The following is an 18651-nucleotide window of genomic DNA, read 5'->3' as shown; positions in this document are numbered from 1 at the left end:
AGAAGAAGTGGGAGAGTGAGGGGAAGAGAAGAATGGCATCCCGGTGATCAGCTGCAAGGGAGTGTGTCGCATAAGGACTTTCTCTTCCAAACATGTACTCGATATTAGCGATATTCACGGAGCAGCATGATATAGTCAAAAATCTGTCAAGCATGCCTGTCTCCTCTTCGTTGAACTCGACACAACACGCTAAATATCCAGTCCGGCTTCGTGGTCCGACCGAGGCATGAGGGAAATGGTCTGAAAAGAAGCTTTGTGTCCTGAAGCATAGCACAGCTGGAACAACCCCAACCAGTCTAACTGTATTATGAGAGCGAGACAATAGAGAGTGATCATGTTTCTTTCTTCATCAATTCCCCTTCAATTGACTTTCAATTGAACGTTTGTCTCCATTGCAAAGTCAATATAGACAATACCGGTGGATTTCAGGCAAGTAACATCTACACAAACATCAAAGAACGAGATACTCGAAGTCAAAACAATGTCATTGTTCTCAAGCCATCAACAAAGCCGTCGCAGACACGGATCACCTTATATAGCCTCGAGACAGGATCCTGCCCCGGACTCGAAAGACGATCTAACCCAAGGTTGCCGATACTCCACGCCTTGACCCTCGTTCCAAATGTGCTCCACCATGTCTCGATTCACCACCACCAAGAGTCTTTACGACCAGGCTCAGATCTGCGACGCAATGCTCCAGGAGCTGGTCAGCCACCGGGTGCAGAGAACCCTTTCGTTCGCGGACGTCCACAACACATTCCGACGCTTTGTCAAGGAGTCTCGTTTCCTGACGAGCAAGAAAGCATCGGTGAGATACCAAGCTAAGCACCCGACGACCATGGATCTATTCACCTATCTGTTCAGGCTCATCCGCGTCAACCTTCTGGTGCTTTTGGTTAGGAAAGCCCCGCGGGTCACCTTTTTAGAGAACGTGTACAACTTCATCAACAAGATGCGGGTGCATCTGCTCACCTCCGCTGCGCGGAGCAAACAAGGGCACGGCGGCAAAAGCAAACATCGCCCCCGGAAGCATGAGGAGGACCCTTCCATGTTCTCAGTGTTGGATACCGATAACAACGACGTGACAGCTCGATTCAAGGACTTCGTGTTCCGCATCATCAAGCAGATGTTTCCCCGCGTCGACTCCAAGCTTCACGTTCGTATCGGGACAAGGCTGGTCGACAGCCGCATCGCCATCGGGTATCACCAGCACAAACATTGCGGACGAAGCCGGGGGTCGAGTAGCAAGCGGAAGACGGTTCGTTGTGAAAGAAAGCGACGACTGAGGGACATGCCCGACGTATTCGCGTGGCCCCCAATGCCGCGATGCAAAGACGGTGAGCCCGAGTTCCGATGCCCCTACTGCATGGTTTACTTCCCGGTCGGGGAATTCGATGAGGCCCGGTGGGAGGATCACGTTCTGCAAGACGTGCGACCCTACCTGTGCCTCTGGGGCTCGTGCTCCAGCGTCTTCAGCAGCATGAAGGCATGGATCAAGCACATGGACGACCACCGACGCGCAAGCGCGAGTGGGCAAGCCCATGCGCTCGAGCAGTGTCCTTTCTGTGGTCTCCGGGAGGAAGACCACGGCTTTGAAGGACACGGGAATGGGGGCCTCTTGCGGCATATTGCGGGCCACCTCGACTACCTTGCTCTGCTTGCTCTTCCCGGGCCAATGGATACGCTGTTGAAGATGCATCTCCGAGGGAGGAGGATCGGCATCGAGCAGTACGAGTCTGCCGATGACGCCAGAGGGAGGCAACGCAGCCGCTGCGACCTAGCTGCATTGGGCTCGGCTGTTGGCGATGTAAGTTCTCGTAGTCCTAGCCCTCTACGGATCCGTGATAGAGATTCTTTGATGGTGGAACTGGACCGCAGCTCGGTCCGCGGAGGAGATCCGCAAGGAAACCCGGAAGGAGAACACCACGGTGAACAGGAGCCTGGTGTAGAGTATGAAAGGAACCCTTTCAGGAATCCGGCCGAAGATGAGTCCTCAGATGAGGAACCCGGGGACCATCCCGATCTGGATTTCGACGAAGATGAAGAGGAGCATGACGACGATCAGCCAGAACAGGAGGTTGTAAACGCCCCTGAAGGAATTCCCCTAGAAGCCCAGGAAGAGCGCCCCCAATCCCCAAAAGAGGACCTGGAAGATCAACCTGATGCAAACCCCTCTGAAATAAACCCAGAGGCGGACCTGGAAGAAGAATTTGAAGGCTCCGACGCTGAAGAGCAGGACCGAGCGAGTAGCCCTGATGATGATGATGATGATGATGATGATCCTGAGGCAGGACCTCAAGGGACGCTTGACGATAGCCGTCGGAAAAGCCGAAAAAGTAAGATACCCAAGCTCAGAAAGAGCCCCTTCACCTGAGGACGAAACAAGGGAGAGTAGAGGCTCGCGAAACCCACGGAGGGCGTCTTCCCCCATACTAACTGGTCCCTACAAAAGTCTGTTTTCAATTAGATAGCGAGTCAAATGAGAACGCAATTTTTTTCTTTACTTCCTCATTACCGATTTACCATCATTTCGTTAAGTACTACGGAGTACCATTGCCTGAAACCTTTGAGTGTGTTTTTTTATCCGGCTGTGTACGACTAACTGCCCCTTTCTAGAGGACGAAGACCTTCGCCATGGGGTGATTAATATTAGCCCACAGGTACAGGACAAGGCAATCAATGAAACAATAATCAATGACAAGCACAAGTTCCACTCCAGTAAGCTCATGACCAGGTCATGACAGTCCATTCAAAGAGTATTGAAATCCTAGTCCACTCATATCATACATTCCAGATCTTTATACGATACCTCAACATGATGTATGACAGTCTGGTTGGTAGCTATTCTGTACACATAGGCTTGAGGTTTCAGTGCCAACTAGATGTTTGCAGAGATGTATATTGAGTTTGTGACATTAGAAAGTGGTCATAGACTATCTAGTAGAATTATAGTATTGAGGTTCAGCGATTTTGTGACTGGGTATCCATTCTTCACACCCTTGCTCGGCTAGAGCACCTCCTACACAACAGACGGCTGCTTCGCCCCGCTCCCTATGGCTGATCTCTCGTCCGTGTCCCGGTCCCGATCGAAGGTCTCCAAATTAATATGGTATTGCTTCACATTTGAGATCAATTGTGATCCGTCATCGGGATCGCTCCGCCGCGACCGGGCCTTCGTGCCTTTGGCTGTGAATATCCCGAGGCGAGACCTTGTCATCCAGCCCGCCACTTGGTTGAGCAGGGGTCGCAGCCCTATCATGCAGGCAGCCGAGAGATACAGGCCACTTTCAACGGTCGTCCAGGTCATTAGGTTGATGTCCGCCCCTGCAGCTAGTCAGAGACCAGAACGTGGTGACATGGGGAGGAGGAAGGGTGCCTTACAGGTCGGGTCGGTCATAGACAATTTGGCGGCTGTGAAGAAGTAGGAGGTTCGGACACACGACGCAATGAGGCCACTACAGAACTATTAGACTTCCAGTACTCCAGAGCCCGTTTGACGAGAGCACATACCAGCTGCCCGACAGAAACACCATGGCAATCCCAGCTCTTCTGGCCAGGGACGCATGAATAGTCCACACGGTCGGAATGGGCAGAATCAGGATAACCACGTCTCCAGCGATATTCAGCAGGCCAGACATTCGGTAGAAGAGGAATTGATCCACACACCACCCGCCGGGGATGCTACGGTCCCAGAAGTATGCCAGCGGGCGGCATTCCGTTAACCCGACGATTGCCTGCGCGAGGACGAACAGAATCAAGTAAACGATGGTGAGGTCCGTCACGATGCGAGTGACGCCCGGCGGGAATATCCGCCGGAACAGGACCAAGATTGAGGTCCGTGAGAAGGTGTTCGAGAAAGCGGTCAGCCAGCTGAGAGAATAGAGCAATTTTCCGCGTATGATAAGCTTCTTAGGGTCGTCCATCATCACGGCTTCTACATGACGACCGGAACCTCCATGTGCGATAGCCACTGTAGAGAAAGAGGGCGTCAGTTGGGATTGTCGAGGAGATGCTAGATCAGCATTTCCACTTACTATAACCTGTTATACATGCTCCCAGGCAAAGAAGCCAAGCAGGAGCCAGCAGGATATCGTCCCAGCCGCTAGAGACATGGCCAAGGCTCCGCACATAAATGCGTAGGGCTAGAAGAGTAGTGGTGAGTACGACGATGACAGTCGTCGCGGCCGTGAGCCGACCTGAGATATCTTCGTTCAGGTAGCTGTCCGTGACAGCGGTCGCCATGATTGTTGCCGGCAACTGTCTCTCACGAGGGCATCCGATCCGACTGTCATTCAACTCAGCTCGATCGGCCGATCGGAGGGAGTTAAAAGAAGCTGGTAGGAATGTTACACCCACAGGAGCGAAGAAGAGCTAAACCTCTCATCTTTTCTTGCTAAGCCTTCGAAGTCGCCGTGACCGAGAGACATGAAATGCAGGCGTGGACCAAATAGAGAATGGCATGGTGAATGGGATTGAATGTTCTGTACCACCTGCATTAGAAATTGGTGAGACGGTGGTCAGCGCCGAGAGAGGGATGACTTACCAGCTGCAGTGCTAAACAGCTACCACCTACCTAATTGACTCCGCCTGGCAACCCCCCTCGCTGCAACCCCTCCCGACCGACAGTTGGCATTACCACAACGGGACGATCTGGCGGTCATCCATGGACTCTTATTGCCCCTCAGCCCACCCCCACCCCCCCCTCGAAATAACTCTCGGTCATCCCGACTCATTCCATGGTATGTCAGGCAACCGAGCCCTAGTTTGTATGACTACTTAATGGAATGGTAGAGGAAGTGCAGTGCTGTACGAAAGATGTCCAACCAAGTGACTCGAACTACCACAGAAGTACGGGAGTAGTACAGACTGAAAGGCTGACTCGCATTGAGGATCCAGTAGTAGGCTGTATCTTCCCTCGGTGCATACTAATAGGTACTGCATGAACCGAACTGGACCCTGATTTGCCAGGAGCCAAGTCCAGCCGCATCTTGCTAGCTAGTGAAGATCTTTCATTCTCGAGTCGACAAGCGAATCATAACTTATACAAAGCATTGTACACACAACAAGCAACAGTAATTTCCCGCGGAGAGATTGTGTTAGCAAATGAAATCCCTGAAGCTTCTTATCACGGCTGTCTAGACCACCGTCCGGGGTAGTATATCTCTGCAGACAGGTAGGAGGTCAGACTAAGCCGACCGTCCTTATTACCACAGGCGATGTATGTCTGCAGTCCGCACGCCTCATCAAGGGAACGGAAGGATTCGACTAGCCGTTCGAGGGTTTGCACGAAGCGTTCAGCCTGCTGGGCTCGCCCACGACGCGCCAAATACTCAACTAGACCCTGAACAATTGCTCGGTCACTGCGCGCGTAGTGCCGCACCGGAATGTACACCTTGGTGTCAGGATACCGTTGGCCTTGCTTAAATCCGAAGTTATACAGCACACCTGACGTCTCATGGTCCTTAGATGGTAGTTGCCGATGATTGGGGAAATCGAAGGGCAGCCCTAACGTGAGATGCCACAATTCTCGAAGCTTCTCCAGGGCACAGGTATCCCAGCTTGGCGATGCGCCTGCCATTAGGAGAGTCTCCTGAACACTGTCGAAACTGGTCGCACAGGAGCGAAAGTACACTTTGAGATTGGCAACAGATGGATGCACGCAGTCAACCGCCACCCCAACTATGATAGGTGGAGTGGACGATTGTTCCTGCTGCCGCAGGAATTGCTCGATACAGTCGTAGGCTGGAAGCCCATGTTGTTGCTGTAGGGCTTGGCAAGCCCGATGCAGAACGTCAAGCCGTGAGCCGCCCAGTTGATGGGATGTCGAATGTGGAACATGGTAGGATTTACATCTGTGCCCGTGCTTCTCCAGGTTGAAGGCCAGGAAAATTGTCGAGGGGCTGGAGTGGGAGGATGACTCCTTGCGCGGCAGAGGCGTCGGTCCCCGAAAGGCTTGGGCAAAGTGATCGAACCAACGCCAATCGGCGGCGGGAAGGATTCCCCGTAGCTGCTGCACGCATCGCAACGGTGCCGTCCGATTGTAAGGGTCCTGTGAGGTGCCTGCGAGCCTCCCAATTGGCTCGAAGCTATACCGGATGGTAGGAGCGAGGTTCTCCCAGCTCCAACTGTATTCTATCGGAGAAAAGTCGTCCGTCATGAAACTTCTCCATCGCATTGACCGAAGCTGGTCCCTGCCAGCCTCTCCCACCAAAGGACGCGGCCCTAAGCAAGGGGCCACATAGCGGCTCATTGTCGCAAGAGCCGCCTGCTGCGTAGTGTGATCGTACTCAGCGCCCTCCAGAAGAATCCGCAAATCTCTGCCAAGTGTCTCTCTCCAGAAGACAGTATCCATCGGTGTGAGGTCTCCTGGGCTACACGGGGATGTTTCCAAGGGGATCGGCGAGGAAAGTGACACTACCGAACGTGCAAGAACCGGCGTATACTGAAAATGTGAGACGTCAACAAGAAGCTCAAGACATTGAATGAGACGTGTTATAAGCTAGTCGTAAGGGGGAAATAAGGGTTTATTTGTTTTTAACTTCTTACAGGTGAATCACCGGGAGTTCGGCGTCGGCGCCGAGCATATTGTAGTCGGCCATGACTCGGAAGGCAAATAATTCCTCTCGAAATAATAGGCATTGTATCTGTAAACAATTTTTGAATGTTTGATGTCAGAAAGGCCAAAGTGGCTGGTCGATGAGTGGGATAAGAGAGAGAGAGAGAGAGATGATGATGATTATGAGAGGAAGAGGAGAAGAGCGGTAAAGATAGAATTATGGGTATACGAAAGAAGTTATTGGTATGAGAGGGGGAAATTAACCGTCCGGAGTAGCGCTTTTTATGCACCGCGTTTGACAGTCAGGCGTGCAGCTGTCACCGGCTTCTCCAGTCCTCTGCTTCTTCTTCAGCTCACCTGTCTTCATCATCGTATCTTATTCTTCCGCTCCTTACTCTTCCGATCACACAGCTACCGCTATTGTCTTCATCATGATACAAGTATACCCATTGACTATCATCGGGGTCCTTTTGCTCCTAGGTGGATGGTATTCCATTACCACCATCACTACCTGCTCCAAGCTAGCTCGACTGAGGGGCTGTCAGCCGCCCAAAAGTTATCCCCATAGGGAGAGATTGCTGGGTTCTGACTATCTGCGTGACTCGATACTGGCAAGAAAGAGCCAATGCTACCTGAGACGCGAGCAACAGCTACACCAAGAAATTGGAAACACCTATCGATCCCTCTTTCTAGGACAGTGGGTTTTGAACACAATCGAGCCTGACAATGTGCGAGCCATCTTTTCCACAAACTTCACAGACTTTGATACCGGATCACGACGCCATAGGGCCTTTGCACCATTGCTGGGAAATAGCATCTTCCAAATCGATGGGGTGCAGTGGCGGTCGAGACGTTCCCTCCTGCATAAATGCTTTACTCAAGCTCGCATTGGTGACCTTGAGCTTTTCGAGCCTCATGTTCAGACTCTACTCGCTGTTATCCCCACCCCCGGGGAAGCCTTTGACTTAGCTCCGTTGTTCCATCGTTTTGCGGCCGATGTCGCTACAGACTTTCTGTTCGGGGAGTCACTTACATCGCTCGAACATCCAGATAGGCTCCAGTCAGGCTTGCTAGAAGCATTTTACGAGGCAGCAGCAGGATGCGAGTTTCGATGGTTGCTAGGACGCTTTGCCTTCCTCTGGCCACAGCGAGCATTTATGATGCATGTTCGTACAGTGCATTCATTCATCCAACCATATGTCGACAAAGCAATCAGGGTAAATCATGAAGACTTGGGAAAGGATGAGAACGAGAAGCATCGATCAAATTTTCTGAATCAGCTCAGTCAAATACCACAGAATGGACGATCGCTCCGGGACGAAATCACAACCCTGTACTTTGCCGGTGCAGACACCGTTGCAGCCCTCTTGATCAACTTATTCTTCATTCTTTCAAAGCGTCCTGATGTATGGGAGCGTGTGCGCTCAGAGATACAGCACTTACGCGACCAGCCACCTACGCTGCAACAATTGAAAGGTCTCAAATATGTGAATGGCTGTGTGTTCGAGAGTAAGAGGTTCTCGCACCTGATAGGACGACGATACTAACGACCGATTTCGCATCAAGGCCTTCGCATTCATCCGCCACAAGCTTCCAATTCTCGAATTGCTAACCGAGACACGGTTCTTCCCACTGGCGGAGGGGCCGACGGCAGCTCGCCAATCTTCGTATCGAAGGGTACAATGGTGCACATCGCGACGTACGCCATGCACCGCCGTCACGATCTCTGGGGTGACGACGCAGAAGAATTTGACCCCGACCGCTGGCTCGACCAGAAGCAGAATTGGGTAAGGAGTCTTTCCGAATGACATCAGAGCTAGCTCCTAACCCATCGCAGAAGTTCATCCCCTTCCTGGGCGGACCGAGGAATTGCATTGGCAGTAAGTGTTTCCATCCAATCCGTGCTCATGGCGGCATCCGTATTAACGCCACAACCACCCCCGTAGTGGATCTGGCCTTAAATGAAGCCACTTATGTTCTCACTCGCCTGGCGCAGCATTTTCGCTCAATAAACTCCAAAGATCCGAACGGGTGGGTTGAGAGCGCCGGTCTTGCGCTGATGTCCAAAAATGGAGTTCGAGTGGCAGTGGCTTGACAGGTAATACTCCGTACCCCGTAGTAACCACAGGTTTCATGACGGGAGGCTTACATTAAGCTATTGACTCACGGTACTACTTTCTTGCAGTCCGATAAGACACTAGTGAGTGTTGGTGGATCAGACCCCGAGCTAGGGGACGCCTTGCATAAGTGCCTGCGGAGAAGCGGGTCTGGATGATATGCCACCTTTCGGCGGTGTTATGCGCTGGAAGGAATTAGAGTGACAGCCTAATATTGAAGCCTAACTTGAAGTTGCACAAGTCTGACTGCGCTGATAGCCTCGTCACTGTCACGACTGGGCTTTGAAAGCCCACAATTTGTAGTAGGCTGGTACAGTACTTAAAACACAGACATCAGGCGAGCCCAAACCTGGCGATTGTTCGCGGACATTCTTGTTCCCAGCCAAGATGCAGTCCTTCAAATTCCATACATCCTTGGTGGTGCAACAATGGAAGTTATGCCGCCAGCTAGCAAGCGAACCAGGGGTGGAAGTGATCATCAACGGTGACACTTTGGACATCCCACATGTCGTCTATGTTGCAAGGTGGGTCACAAATTCCTTTTGAGCCTCCTTGCGCTAATGATGTGTAGACATGCTCAGAGCGTGAAAATTGATCCAACAGCATACTCGGAGGTCATTAAAAGTCACAACGCCTTACTGGATAGTCTTTTGTCAGGAGACATAATCTACGGTATGTGAGCCTATCAATACAACTCCTTGTGAGCCAGAAGTTGATGCAGCTGCTTCGCTACTAGGTGTCAACACCGGCTTTGGTGCCTCTGCGCACACTCGCACGAAAGATGTCCAAGCGCTGCAACGGGTGCTGACTCGAGAACTCGGTTATGGCATCCTTCCTCCGGGTTCTCGAGATGCTCAACCTCGCCGACGCAGCGTTTGTGAAGACCATCGTGAATTTGACCTCGCACAGGAGGAAGCACGCGAGTCGTACTACCTGCCATTGACCTGGGTTCGGGGTGCTATTCTCCTAAGAATCAACACGTTGTTGCGAGGTCATTCGGCCATCCGCCCGGTCATCCTGGATCGGTTGGAGGCACTGCTAACGCATAATATCATTCCCCTGGTGCCCATTCGCGGCAGTATCTCTGCGTCTGGGGACCTGAGTCCGCTGGCATATATCAGCGGTGTCATCCAGGGAAAGCCTACAATCCGGGTATTTCCCACCTCCGGTCACGACGGGGATCTTTACGCAGATGAAGCCCTCGCTGGTGCAAGTATCACGGCAGTCGACCTGACGGCAAAGGAGGGCCTCGCAATTGTCAACGGAACGGCTATTTCGGCGGCCTGTGGTGCCCTCGTGCTTCACGACGTGCAGCAACTGGCTATGCTCTCTCAAATCCTGACAGCCATGACTGTGGAAGCGCTTCTTGGATCGCCAGAGAGCTTCGATCGCTTTTTCGGGGAAGTCCGTCCACACCCCGGGCAAGTCGAAAGCTCTCGCAACATCCGAGCATTCCTGAGGGGTTCCCAGCTGGCTCAGATCAAGGACGGGAAAGACGGAGCTCTGCGACAAGACCGATACTCCATCCGCACTGCGGCACAGTGGCTCGGTCCGGTGCTAGAGGATCTACTGCTTGCCCACCAGCAGATGAGCATCGAATGCAATTCGACCACGGATAACCCGTTAGTGACCCACGACGGTGAGTTCCTGCATGGGGGCAATTTCCAGGCCAGAGCCGTGACCGCCGCAATGGAGAAGAGTCGCCAGGGAGTGCAAACCATCGGCCGCATGCTGTTCACGCAATGTCAGGAGATGATCAACCCAGCCACAAGCTGGGGCCTGCCCCCGAACCTCGTCGCCGAGGAGCCCAGCAAGTCGGGGATCTTCAAGGCCATCGACATATACATTTCCGCTCTCCAGTCCGAGTTGGGATTCCTTGCTGGCCCGGTGAACCATGTCCAAAACGCCGAGATGGGCAATCAATCGCTGAACTCCCTAGCGTTGATCTCAGCCCGGTACACCACCACGGGCGTGCGGGTTCTGACGGAGCTCGCCGCCGCGCACCTCCTCTCCGCATGCCAGGCCCTGGACCTTCGAGCCATGCAGTTGCAGTTCCTGGAATCAATCCGTCGTCCGTTTGCGGAGCTGCTCGACAAGTTGCTGCAAGCCATCGAGCCAGGTGCAGATGACGAGAATGACACCGGATCCATAGATGTGGAAGCTCTATCGATTGCGATGTGGCTGCACCTTGCGACGATGCTCGACTCCACCGTCACGATGGATGCGAAGGACCGCTTCCTGCACATCGCGAAAAGCATGCGGGTGCCCATCCTCGACCATGTCGGGGCTAGTGCATCGTCTGCCGAGCTACTCGGGGCGCTGCAGACCTTTGTCGAAGACACGGACTCCCTGCTTCTGGACGCGTGGTATGTCAATCGGGATGCGTATCTGATCCACGGCAACGCCAGTGCATATTTGGGGGTGGCATCGAAGAAGGTCTATGCGTTTGTGCGGCGGACGCTGGGGGTCCCGTTTTTGTGCACGGCTCAGATCTTGACGCCGACAGCTGAAGCGATGAGGACGGATCAACGCCGCACGGCGCCGACAGTGGGCTCCTACACGGGGGTGCTCTACCGGGCGATTCGACGGGGGGAGATGGTTCCTCTGATGACCGAGCTGTTGGAGGAGTGTCTGGCGGAGCATGAGTTGAACGAGTGATGGCTGCGTACAGTACTTCAAATAGTTGCAAATACATGGCTAGCAGCGTGAACTATAACTACAACTATGGCCCGGAGTAAACTACAGAAAGGTACAGTCCCATCCAATATACACTACGCATCGCAACAGTCCCAACTCCCCCAAACTACAACACCAGCGCCCCCGCACCCAATCCAACCGCACCCTTACACCCTCAACCCAATCCCCAATTTAATCCCCAACCCAACCCCTCACCTTGTAGCCTTCTCCAGATCCGCCGCCCACAGCGCCGCCCCGACGGTATTGGTAAAAGCCATAACAATCGAAGCAAACGGAATCATCTCCAACGCAAACGCCGCTATTCCGAATCTGCCCACAACAAGATTAGCCCCATTCCATCCACACTAGAAGAAAAAAAAAAAAACCGGAAAAGCTCACGCGGTATATGCCCCCCTCCTCCCATCCCCACCTACCCAGCCCTCGCGCTCCTTCCTCCCCCACCCCTTCAACTGAAAATACCGGGCGTGCGCCACCGGCCCTACGCGTTTCCCTTGCACATAGATATACGCAATCGTGCCGACGACCGGCACGAAGTTGAGGGGCAGGTACAGCAGCGAGCGCAGCAGCATCTGCGGCGAGAGTTTCTCGATCGGGTGCTTGAGGCGGGTTCCGAGGCGGTGGGCCCCGCTGGTGTTGCCGGTGGAAGTGGAGGAGGAAGAGGACGAGGACGGGGGAGCGGCGACGGCGCGCTCCCGCGCGACGAGGGCGTCCTCGCCGCGCTCGAGCAGCGTCGCGTCGAAGGTGTCGGTCATCGCGTCGGCGAGGAGGAACGACCGTGCCAGGTAGGTGGTGATCGTGGAGGATTCGGAGAGCACGAGGAGGGCGGCGGAGAAGGGCGCTAGAAAAGGCCCCGCGGTGAAGGTGAGCAGGGCCACTTGCGGGATGTAGGTGAAGAAGAACATGGTCGTGGTGATGCCGAGCCCCAGGGCGAGGGTTTTGGTGGACCGGGAGAGGAGAGGGGTCCAGAGGGAGCGGTGATGGAGGGTGTAGAGTATTCCCTGGTTCTCTTTAGATCCTGGGGATGTATTGGGGAAGAGCCCGGGGGGGGAGGGGGTTTACCTTTATGGGGTAGATGTATGTGCCGGAGAAGAGAAGGTCTTCGGCGATGGCGCGAAGGTGCGCGATTTCGTTGATCAGGGTTTCTTTGAGGGTTGACATTTCTGCTTGGTTCTGTGGTAGTTTGGTGTGGTTTGATGCGGTAGTGAGTTGAGTGTAGTGAGTGTCTGGTGAAAGAATAGGGCGTGATTTATTAAGGGAGCAGCAACCAGAGGAGGGGAGAGGATGAAGATCGTCATGATGTCGCAAGAAGCTTGGCCGGGCTTATCGATAAGAGCTTCCGATAAGATAAGCTGATTGTCTGTGTGCGTGTGTGTGTGTATACAACCGCCGACAACAAACAATTCCTCTACAACTATAAACCCAATACAAACAAACAGCATCAACCTCAACTCCAATCTACCTCATCCATTCTCATAAACCCCTCCGCCTACCCATTTTCAGATGAAAAAAAAACCTACAACCACCCTCCCATCCAACATCCAACCGCCTCCCTCCCCCTCCCCAACGCCTCCCTCTCCCCCGGAACCCCCTCATCCCCCCTCGTGAAGCACCCATGCTCCACCCCCGGAAAAAACCGATACTCGAACTCCACCCCCCTCTCCTGCAGGTTCTGGATAGTGAACGCCTTCAGCTGGGCCGTGTATACCGGATCCCGCTCCGGCACCAACACCTGCACCGGCACCTGCAACGCGGCAATATCCTCCTCCGTCAACAGACTGGGATGGCCGATCGACACGCAGTCCACTAGGTATTGCTGTTGGCCTGCACCCTCACCACTACCACCACTGCCAATGATACAGCTACCGCTCCCGCTCCCATCCGCCTCACCCTGCGCACAGGATGACTCCTCCAAGCCACCACTCCCCAGCTCACAACCCCCAGAACAATCGAACAACAACCCCCCCAACCGAACAGCAGCCCACCCCCCCCCAACAAAACCCCACAACCCCAACCCTCTCAAACCCCAGGGTCATCCTTAAATGCTTTACAAAAGCCACAACCTCCGGCTCGCGAATGGCCCGCGCATTGCGGGCCAGAAACCCCTGGAGGTCGAGTTCGGCCCAGCGGCCGGCCAGGATCGGGTCGGTGGGGAGGGTCTCGCCCCCAAAGAAATCGGGGAGGAAGACGGTGGCATCGACGGAGTGGGCGTAGCTGTCGGCTAGGAGGCGGAGGTTGGGGAAGGTCTAGCCGAGGAGGTCGTGTAGCAACAGAATGGTGTGGGTGGGGTTGTGGCCGGCTGTGTAGACGGAGTGTTGTTTGAAGGGTGTGGTTAGGGTGGTGGTTGTGCTGGTTGGGGGGGTGGGCTATGGGGGTGGGGTGTGGAGGTAGCAGGGAGTGATTTTGGGGATGGTTTTTGTAGATATCTTGGGTTTGTCGAGAGTAGAAGAGGGGTGGGATGAGATCAGATGGAGCTGTACTGTATGAAAAGGTGTTTAGGGGTTGGGTGGTGAGGGGCTCCATATATGCGTAATCTAGGCTAGCAGCTACGGATCTTCATCCCTGCAACTACTACCACAAGGCTGGAGCCAACGATGTAACAACAGCAGCAATAATAGTGACGCTATGATTATGATTAGCAAGCAATGCTATCTAGCCATCCCAGCCCGCCTTGGTGGCATTCAATAATCCCCCGTTGACGGCTCGGCGCCTGGCCAGGAGCCGCGCCAGCACGCCTACTTAACCCGCAAACGCCATACAACACTGATATCAAAAGATCGCTAATGCAGCACATGCTCGAATCCAAACGCTGGGATGACAACTTTTCCGCCCGCGGCTTCATCGCCGCCCGTCCGTCGGAGTTTGGTGCCAGATCGTGTCCCCACTCAGGGCAGAGTAGCTCAACGCCGCGTAGCTGCGCCATGTCGGTGGCGCGGACGATGCATGTGCCTCATGGACTGCTGCGTTCGCGCCTGCGCGGTGCTCCACGTCAGACAGCTCGTCCTCGCTGCCTCCGGTAATCGGGACCGGAGCCGACGATACGCTGTGCTGTGACTCAACGTTGCGAGAGTGCTGACCTTCGCCCACTGTCTGCTCCGCAGCGGTCTCGCGCATATCACCGGTTTTGCTTTGAGCCATCGACCGAACGACATCTCCCTTGCAAATCGGACATGTCCGGCGGCGTGTAGTCAACCAAGGAGTGCTGCGCAGCGTTAGAAGTGGTGGGATATAGATCAACTGGGATACTTACATGCACTCTGCGTGGAACTCATGCCCACAAGGCAGGCTCATCACCCGGCTTTCTCCATCGACATACTCTTCCAGGCAGACGACACATTCGACCTGTCGTCCCGTGTACTTCCGCCGCCAGAGAGTGGATCCGGATTTCTCCTTCTTGGTAGACGAAACTTTGGATGCACCCTTGGTGTCTGAGCGACTCCCAGACCCCAGCAGGGGGGATGTAGGCGAGACCGGGCCAGGGCTGACGGACCGCGGTGAGCTAGAGGCAGAAGATGAGGTAGTAATGGTGTGATACGTTCGCACGGGAAGGCGGTCCACCAGAGATTTCGGGGCGCGCCATCTTCGTCGACGAATACGGGACCGGAGCAACAGCAGAATGTACACCACGCTCAGTGTAAGCAACGGACTGATAACAAGAACAAGGAGGGTATCAAAGAAAGGACTGGTAGACATGCTCGTCGGCGTTAAAGTGACCCATAAGCCCTCGTGATCAGCTGTCGTCGCGCCTGATTGACTAATTGAGAAAGGGTGCTTCTCTTCGGCAGCAAGCGTGTCCTTAGCGCTCGAATCCCGGCTGACGTCGGGCTCATGTCTACTTGACCAGAGCTTGGAAAGCCAACTGCTTCCAGACGTAGATGCGTCATCATCGCCGCTGCCATGTTGCGAGCTTTGTGACTGCGAGCCGCTTGAGCTCCCCTTCTGTGAGACAGTAGACTTGTCGACGGTATGGTACTCGCCACTGCCCGGGGTGATGCTGCCGCCTTTCAAAGCAGCAGCGGTGGCTTTGTCACTGCTTGGGATGTTGTTCCCATCTACATCCGCGATCCCAGTGGGTGTCGGAAGAACACTGCCCTTCGGTGCGACTAAATCTGGATCTCGCCAATCCTGGACTCCGATCACAAACCCATCTGCATCCGAGCCACTCGACAGTGATCCATGCTTCTTGCGGTTGATGGTAGCTCCGTCTGCTTTGGTTGGCGAGCGGCTAACATCGGCCTGATGCTGGGATGGTGCATGGTCATCCCAAGGATCTAGCATGATCCAGTTAATATTTCCACTGTTCGGCGGGCGACGGCTATCTTCAGGTGAGAACCACGGTCGTCTTCCACTACTACCAAGGCCCAGTAGGGACAGCAAGGCATGAAAAAGACCACCTTTCGGACTGGCGGGAGCCACACTGTTGTCGGCCATCGCGTGCTTAGTGGGCGTACTTGAGGCAGCCACTACTGTGGTTGTTGCTGTGTGAAGATGTTGTTTCCCCGAAGTGCGATGGCCCGACTGGCCAATTTGAGTAGCTGTAGCGTCATCCGCCTCCGTACCTTCGACCATCTGAGGCGGAACCAACGAAGAGAGCAGATGGGCGGTAGTGTGGGAGGTGAACAGCGCAGGGATTGTCACGTTAGACGTATCGCCGCGTGCATACATAGTCACTAGACTTCCACCCCGAGTGTCATCACCCACAATCAGAGCAATGCCTCCTCGCCGTTGCACCCATTTGACTTTCTCAAGGAAGCCACAGCCACCTCGACTCAACAGAACCACCTTGCCGTCAATCTCCGCACTTTCCTGCAGAGATTGAATATCTGCGTGAGTTGTGGGTAGGCTCAGAGAGTGATCCCCGGGTTTCTCCATAGCAGTTGCATCTGTTCCTGCAGACTCCGGAAGGGGATGGTGCAGATGATCATCGGTTCCGTCATCCGTCGCAAGGCCGGTCTTTGCTCTTTCCTTTGGAAGACGAGAGGAGTCGGCATCTAAGTGAGCATCTGCCTGCCTTTTCGTGCCCTCGCTCGTGGTTCCGGTTCGTGGTTTAGCCGCAACTCCGTTGGCCGTCCCTGGCTTGTGAGGGTCGCCTTCGCCCCATCCTGGAATATCTGAACAGCCCAGTTCCCCCTCCGCTCCCGCCGTCGTGCGTTCTCCAAATCCGCTTCCAATCCAGAGTTGACCGCTCAGCCCCTTGTCTGGGAGCAATGGGCCAAACGCTGCAGGTCTGGCCAGGAAGAAGGTCGAGTTGTCATCGGTCAAACTGATGATTGCGGAGGGCGGAAAGAGCGAGGATGGAAGGTTAAAGGAGAAAAGGGCATGGAGACCCGTCGCTTGACCAGCAAGCGAGCTCGGCGTAGAGACGCGGGAGGAAGTGGTTAGTGCCGAGAAGAAAGTGAGTAAGATCGGGAAGAAGAGCAAGCAAAACACAATCACGATCAAGCGTGGTGGTCGCATGGTGACGCAATGCTCCTAGTCACCAAGCGATACAACACAATGATCGTCTTGGATATGGTGTGGTAGCTGACAGAGGTGAGATGAATGACCTTCCACGGTCAACGTCCGGTATCCAGGCAGCGTGATAATAACTTCGGGGTAAAGTTGTGATTATCGAGGTGGTACTAATTAATGGTGGCACTCTGCGGTTGCTGGCAGAGAGTGGATCTTATGACCAGTCAGACGGTCGCTGCAGGCCGACAGCAACCCGCACTCATCGAAGTCGAAGAGGCGGAAAACTGGTAGACGATGAACAAAAGAAATCAGACAGATCACATGAAAAGAAGGGTCGAACCTCCCCGAGAAGTGCGACGAAAAGCGAGGAGAGAGGGGGGGTAAATCGGAGAAGGAGGAAGGAGGGAGGGGGAGAGGGGAGAGAGGGAGAGAGGGTGGGAGGGCGGAAAGGAAGGATGTCAACACGCGCGCGCCAATTTGGTCGTCCAGAAGAACTATCAGGGATTGAGTGGTCGCAGAAACGATGCAGAGTACTACACAGTATAAGGAGTTATGAGTGATTTGGTAAATCGAGAGAAAAGAGAAGGAAGGATGAAGGAATGAATGAATGAATGGATGACTGGCCTCTTTTTTCCTGCGTTTACTCTTGCTGAGACACGCAAGCACAGCCTCAGCCCCCAGTCACGGGGCGGTTGTTGCCTGAGGCGAAGGTGGACACTGGACGTGGACGGGGATTGTCATCCTGCGAACTCAGGCCAAGTCAGGCAACCAAGGTTCAAAGGTTCCGCCCCGTTCAGTGTCCACATTGTCCTGTCCATCAATGAATGCGATTATCTCCTCCCTTTGACCTTCAATTCAGCATGTTACATGACCAAAAACCAGAACACACTTTCTCATATGTATGAGTGAGCATACGTATAATTTTAAGTCAGTATACAGTCCACTCATTCTCTAACCACCCTTCTCACGATACACTTAGATGGACTCCTCGTTTCCACCCCCACCCGCCGATCATCCACCATCTCCACCCACGCTTTAGTCGGAGGGTCCACCTTTCGAGTCGCAAACATTGATCTCAAACTCCCTAGCATTCCAATTCCTCGACAACTACGAGTACAAATCAATAATCAAGCAATCGGCATTCTTCCGTCTTGCTACCGTTCTGTCTCATTTGCGAGTCCCTGGATTTCTTTTCCCCCCAAAGTCGTTCCAATGGGATTCAACTTATGTTGCAGATCACTGTTCACCCCCTTCCCTTCCCTTCGACCGGCTCAACAACCCTAGCGCAAAAAGCGCAAATCATTTGAGAGACAAGGTATCTGGGTAGCGAGAACAACTGGGGTTCATTTCATTCAACTTTGGCTCTTCCGATGCAGCATACCATCTCCGACTGACGGGCAGTATTTCTAATAAACTTCTCGTGCCATCATCGAAGTGGGACCGCTTGGCTGTTCCCATGGCGGGGGCGGGACTGTGGCTGGTACCCGTTGATGAGAACACGGTCTGGAATTGCCGGGGTTCGCCAGATGACGTGAACGACATTCACATTCCTGACCTTTTTCTCTATTCTCACCAACCATAATTGGTATCCGCACGTCATATCAGTTGGACAGGCGTGCTGTTGTTGGCTCAACCATGTACCAAACTAACATTAAGGTTTGCTGTCTTTGAGAAGCTGTTCTGGAGCTGCTCTTGAACCGAACCGGCATTTGAGCTAGGAATCTCTATTTAGACTACATACAGCCCAAACACGACGTTTCCACCTAATCACTACAACTTCGATCGACCCGGTGGTTCTCTTGCATACTTGACATTGAAACTTGATAATACTCC

General features: G+C 53.8%; 7 protein-coding genes across 7 annotated transcripts; 3 read left to right on the top strand and 4 right to left on the bottom strand.

Moving 5' to 3' along the window:
- Positions 1-634: 634 nt before the first annotated feature.
- Positions 635-2374, top strand: ASPACDRAFT_40506 (uncharacterized protein; the record flags this gene model as incomplete). Its single annotated transcript, XM_020200766.1, has 1 exon — positions 635-2374. One exon carries the CDS (start codon positions 635-637, stop codon positions 2372-2374), a length of 1740 nt encoding a protein of 579 aa, XP_020059521.1.
- A 514-nt stretch (positions 2375-2888) lies between these two features.
- ASPACDRAFT_114028 (uncharacterized protein) lies at positions 2889-4482 on the bottom strand. Its single transcript, XM_020195763.1, has 4 exons — positions 4035-4482; positions 3511-3970; positions 3382-3455; positions 2889-3324 (listed from the first exon to the last, which is right to left on the bottom strand). The coding sequence occupies exons 1-4, from the start codon at positions 4240-4242 to the stop codon at positions 3020-3022; spliced, it is 1047 nt and encodes a 348-aa protein (XP_020059520.1). The 5' UTR covers positions 4243-4482; the 3' UTR covers positions 2889-3019.
- Positions 4483-4737: 255 nt separating this feature from the next.
- Positions 4738-6349, bottom strand: ASPACDRAFT_1896657 (uncharacterized protein). The gene has a single exon (XM_020198710.1). It carries the CDS (start codon positions 6248-6250, stop codon positions 5126-5128), a length of 1125 nt encoding a protein of 374 aa, XP_020059519.1. The 5' UTR covers positions 6251-6349; the 3' UTR covers positions 4738-5125.
- Positions 6350-6970: 621 nt separating this feature from the next.
- Positions 6971-8438, top strand: ASPACDRAFT_1865175 (cytochrome P450; the record flags this gene model as incomplete). Its single annotated transcript, XM_020197850.1, has 3 exons — positions 6971-8065; positions 8123-8343; positions 8394-8438. Coding segments are annotated over exons 1-3 (1344 nt in total), but the record flags the coding sequence as incomplete, so codon positions are not given.
- A 622-nt stretch (positions 8439-9060) lies between these two features.
- ASPACDRAFT_40502 (aromatic amino acid ammonia-lyase) lies at positions 9061-11331 on the top strand (the record flags this gene model as incomplete). The annotated part of the gene is made up of 3 exons (XM_020200765.1): positions 9061-9197; positions 9245-9345; positions 9410-11331. 3 exons carry the CDS (start codon positions 9061-9063, stop codon positions 11329-11331), a joined length of 2160 nt encoding a protein of 719 aa, XP_020059517.1.
- A 230-nt stretch (positions 11332-11561) lies between these two features.
- ASPACDRAFT_50556 (uncharacterized protein) lies at positions 11562-12528 on the bottom strand (the record flags this gene model as incomplete). Its single annotated transcript, XM_020202363.1, has 3 exons — positions 11562-11679; positions 11749-12368; positions 12430-12528. The coding sequence occupies 3 exons, from the start codon at positions 12526-12528 to the stop codon at positions 11562-11564; spliced, it is 837 nt and encodes a 278-aa protein (XP_020059516.1).
- Positions 12529-14205: 1677 nt separating this feature from the next.
- ASPACDRAFT_23663 (PA and RING finger domain protein) lies at positions 14206-16824 on the bottom strand (the record flags this gene model as incomplete). Its single annotated transcript, XM_020199210.1, has 2 exons — positions 14206-14569; positions 14618-16824. 2 exons carry the CDS (start codon positions 16822-16824, stop codon positions 14206-14208), a joined length of 2571 nt encoding a protein of 856 aa, XP_020059515.1.
- Positions 16825-18651: the final 1827 nt, after the last annotated feature.

This window comes from Aspergillus aculeatus, assembly GCF_001890905.1.
Source record: "Aspergillus aculeatus ATCC 16872 unplaced genomic scaffold ASPACscaffold_3, whole genome shotgun sequence".
Taxonomy (NCBI): Eukaryota; Fungi; Ascomycota; class Eurotiomycetes; order Eurotiales; family Aspergillaceae; genus Aspergillus; species Aspergillus aculeatus.
Note: the sequence above shows the minus strand (reverse complement) of the source record. Positions and strands in the feature narration are given on the sequence as shown.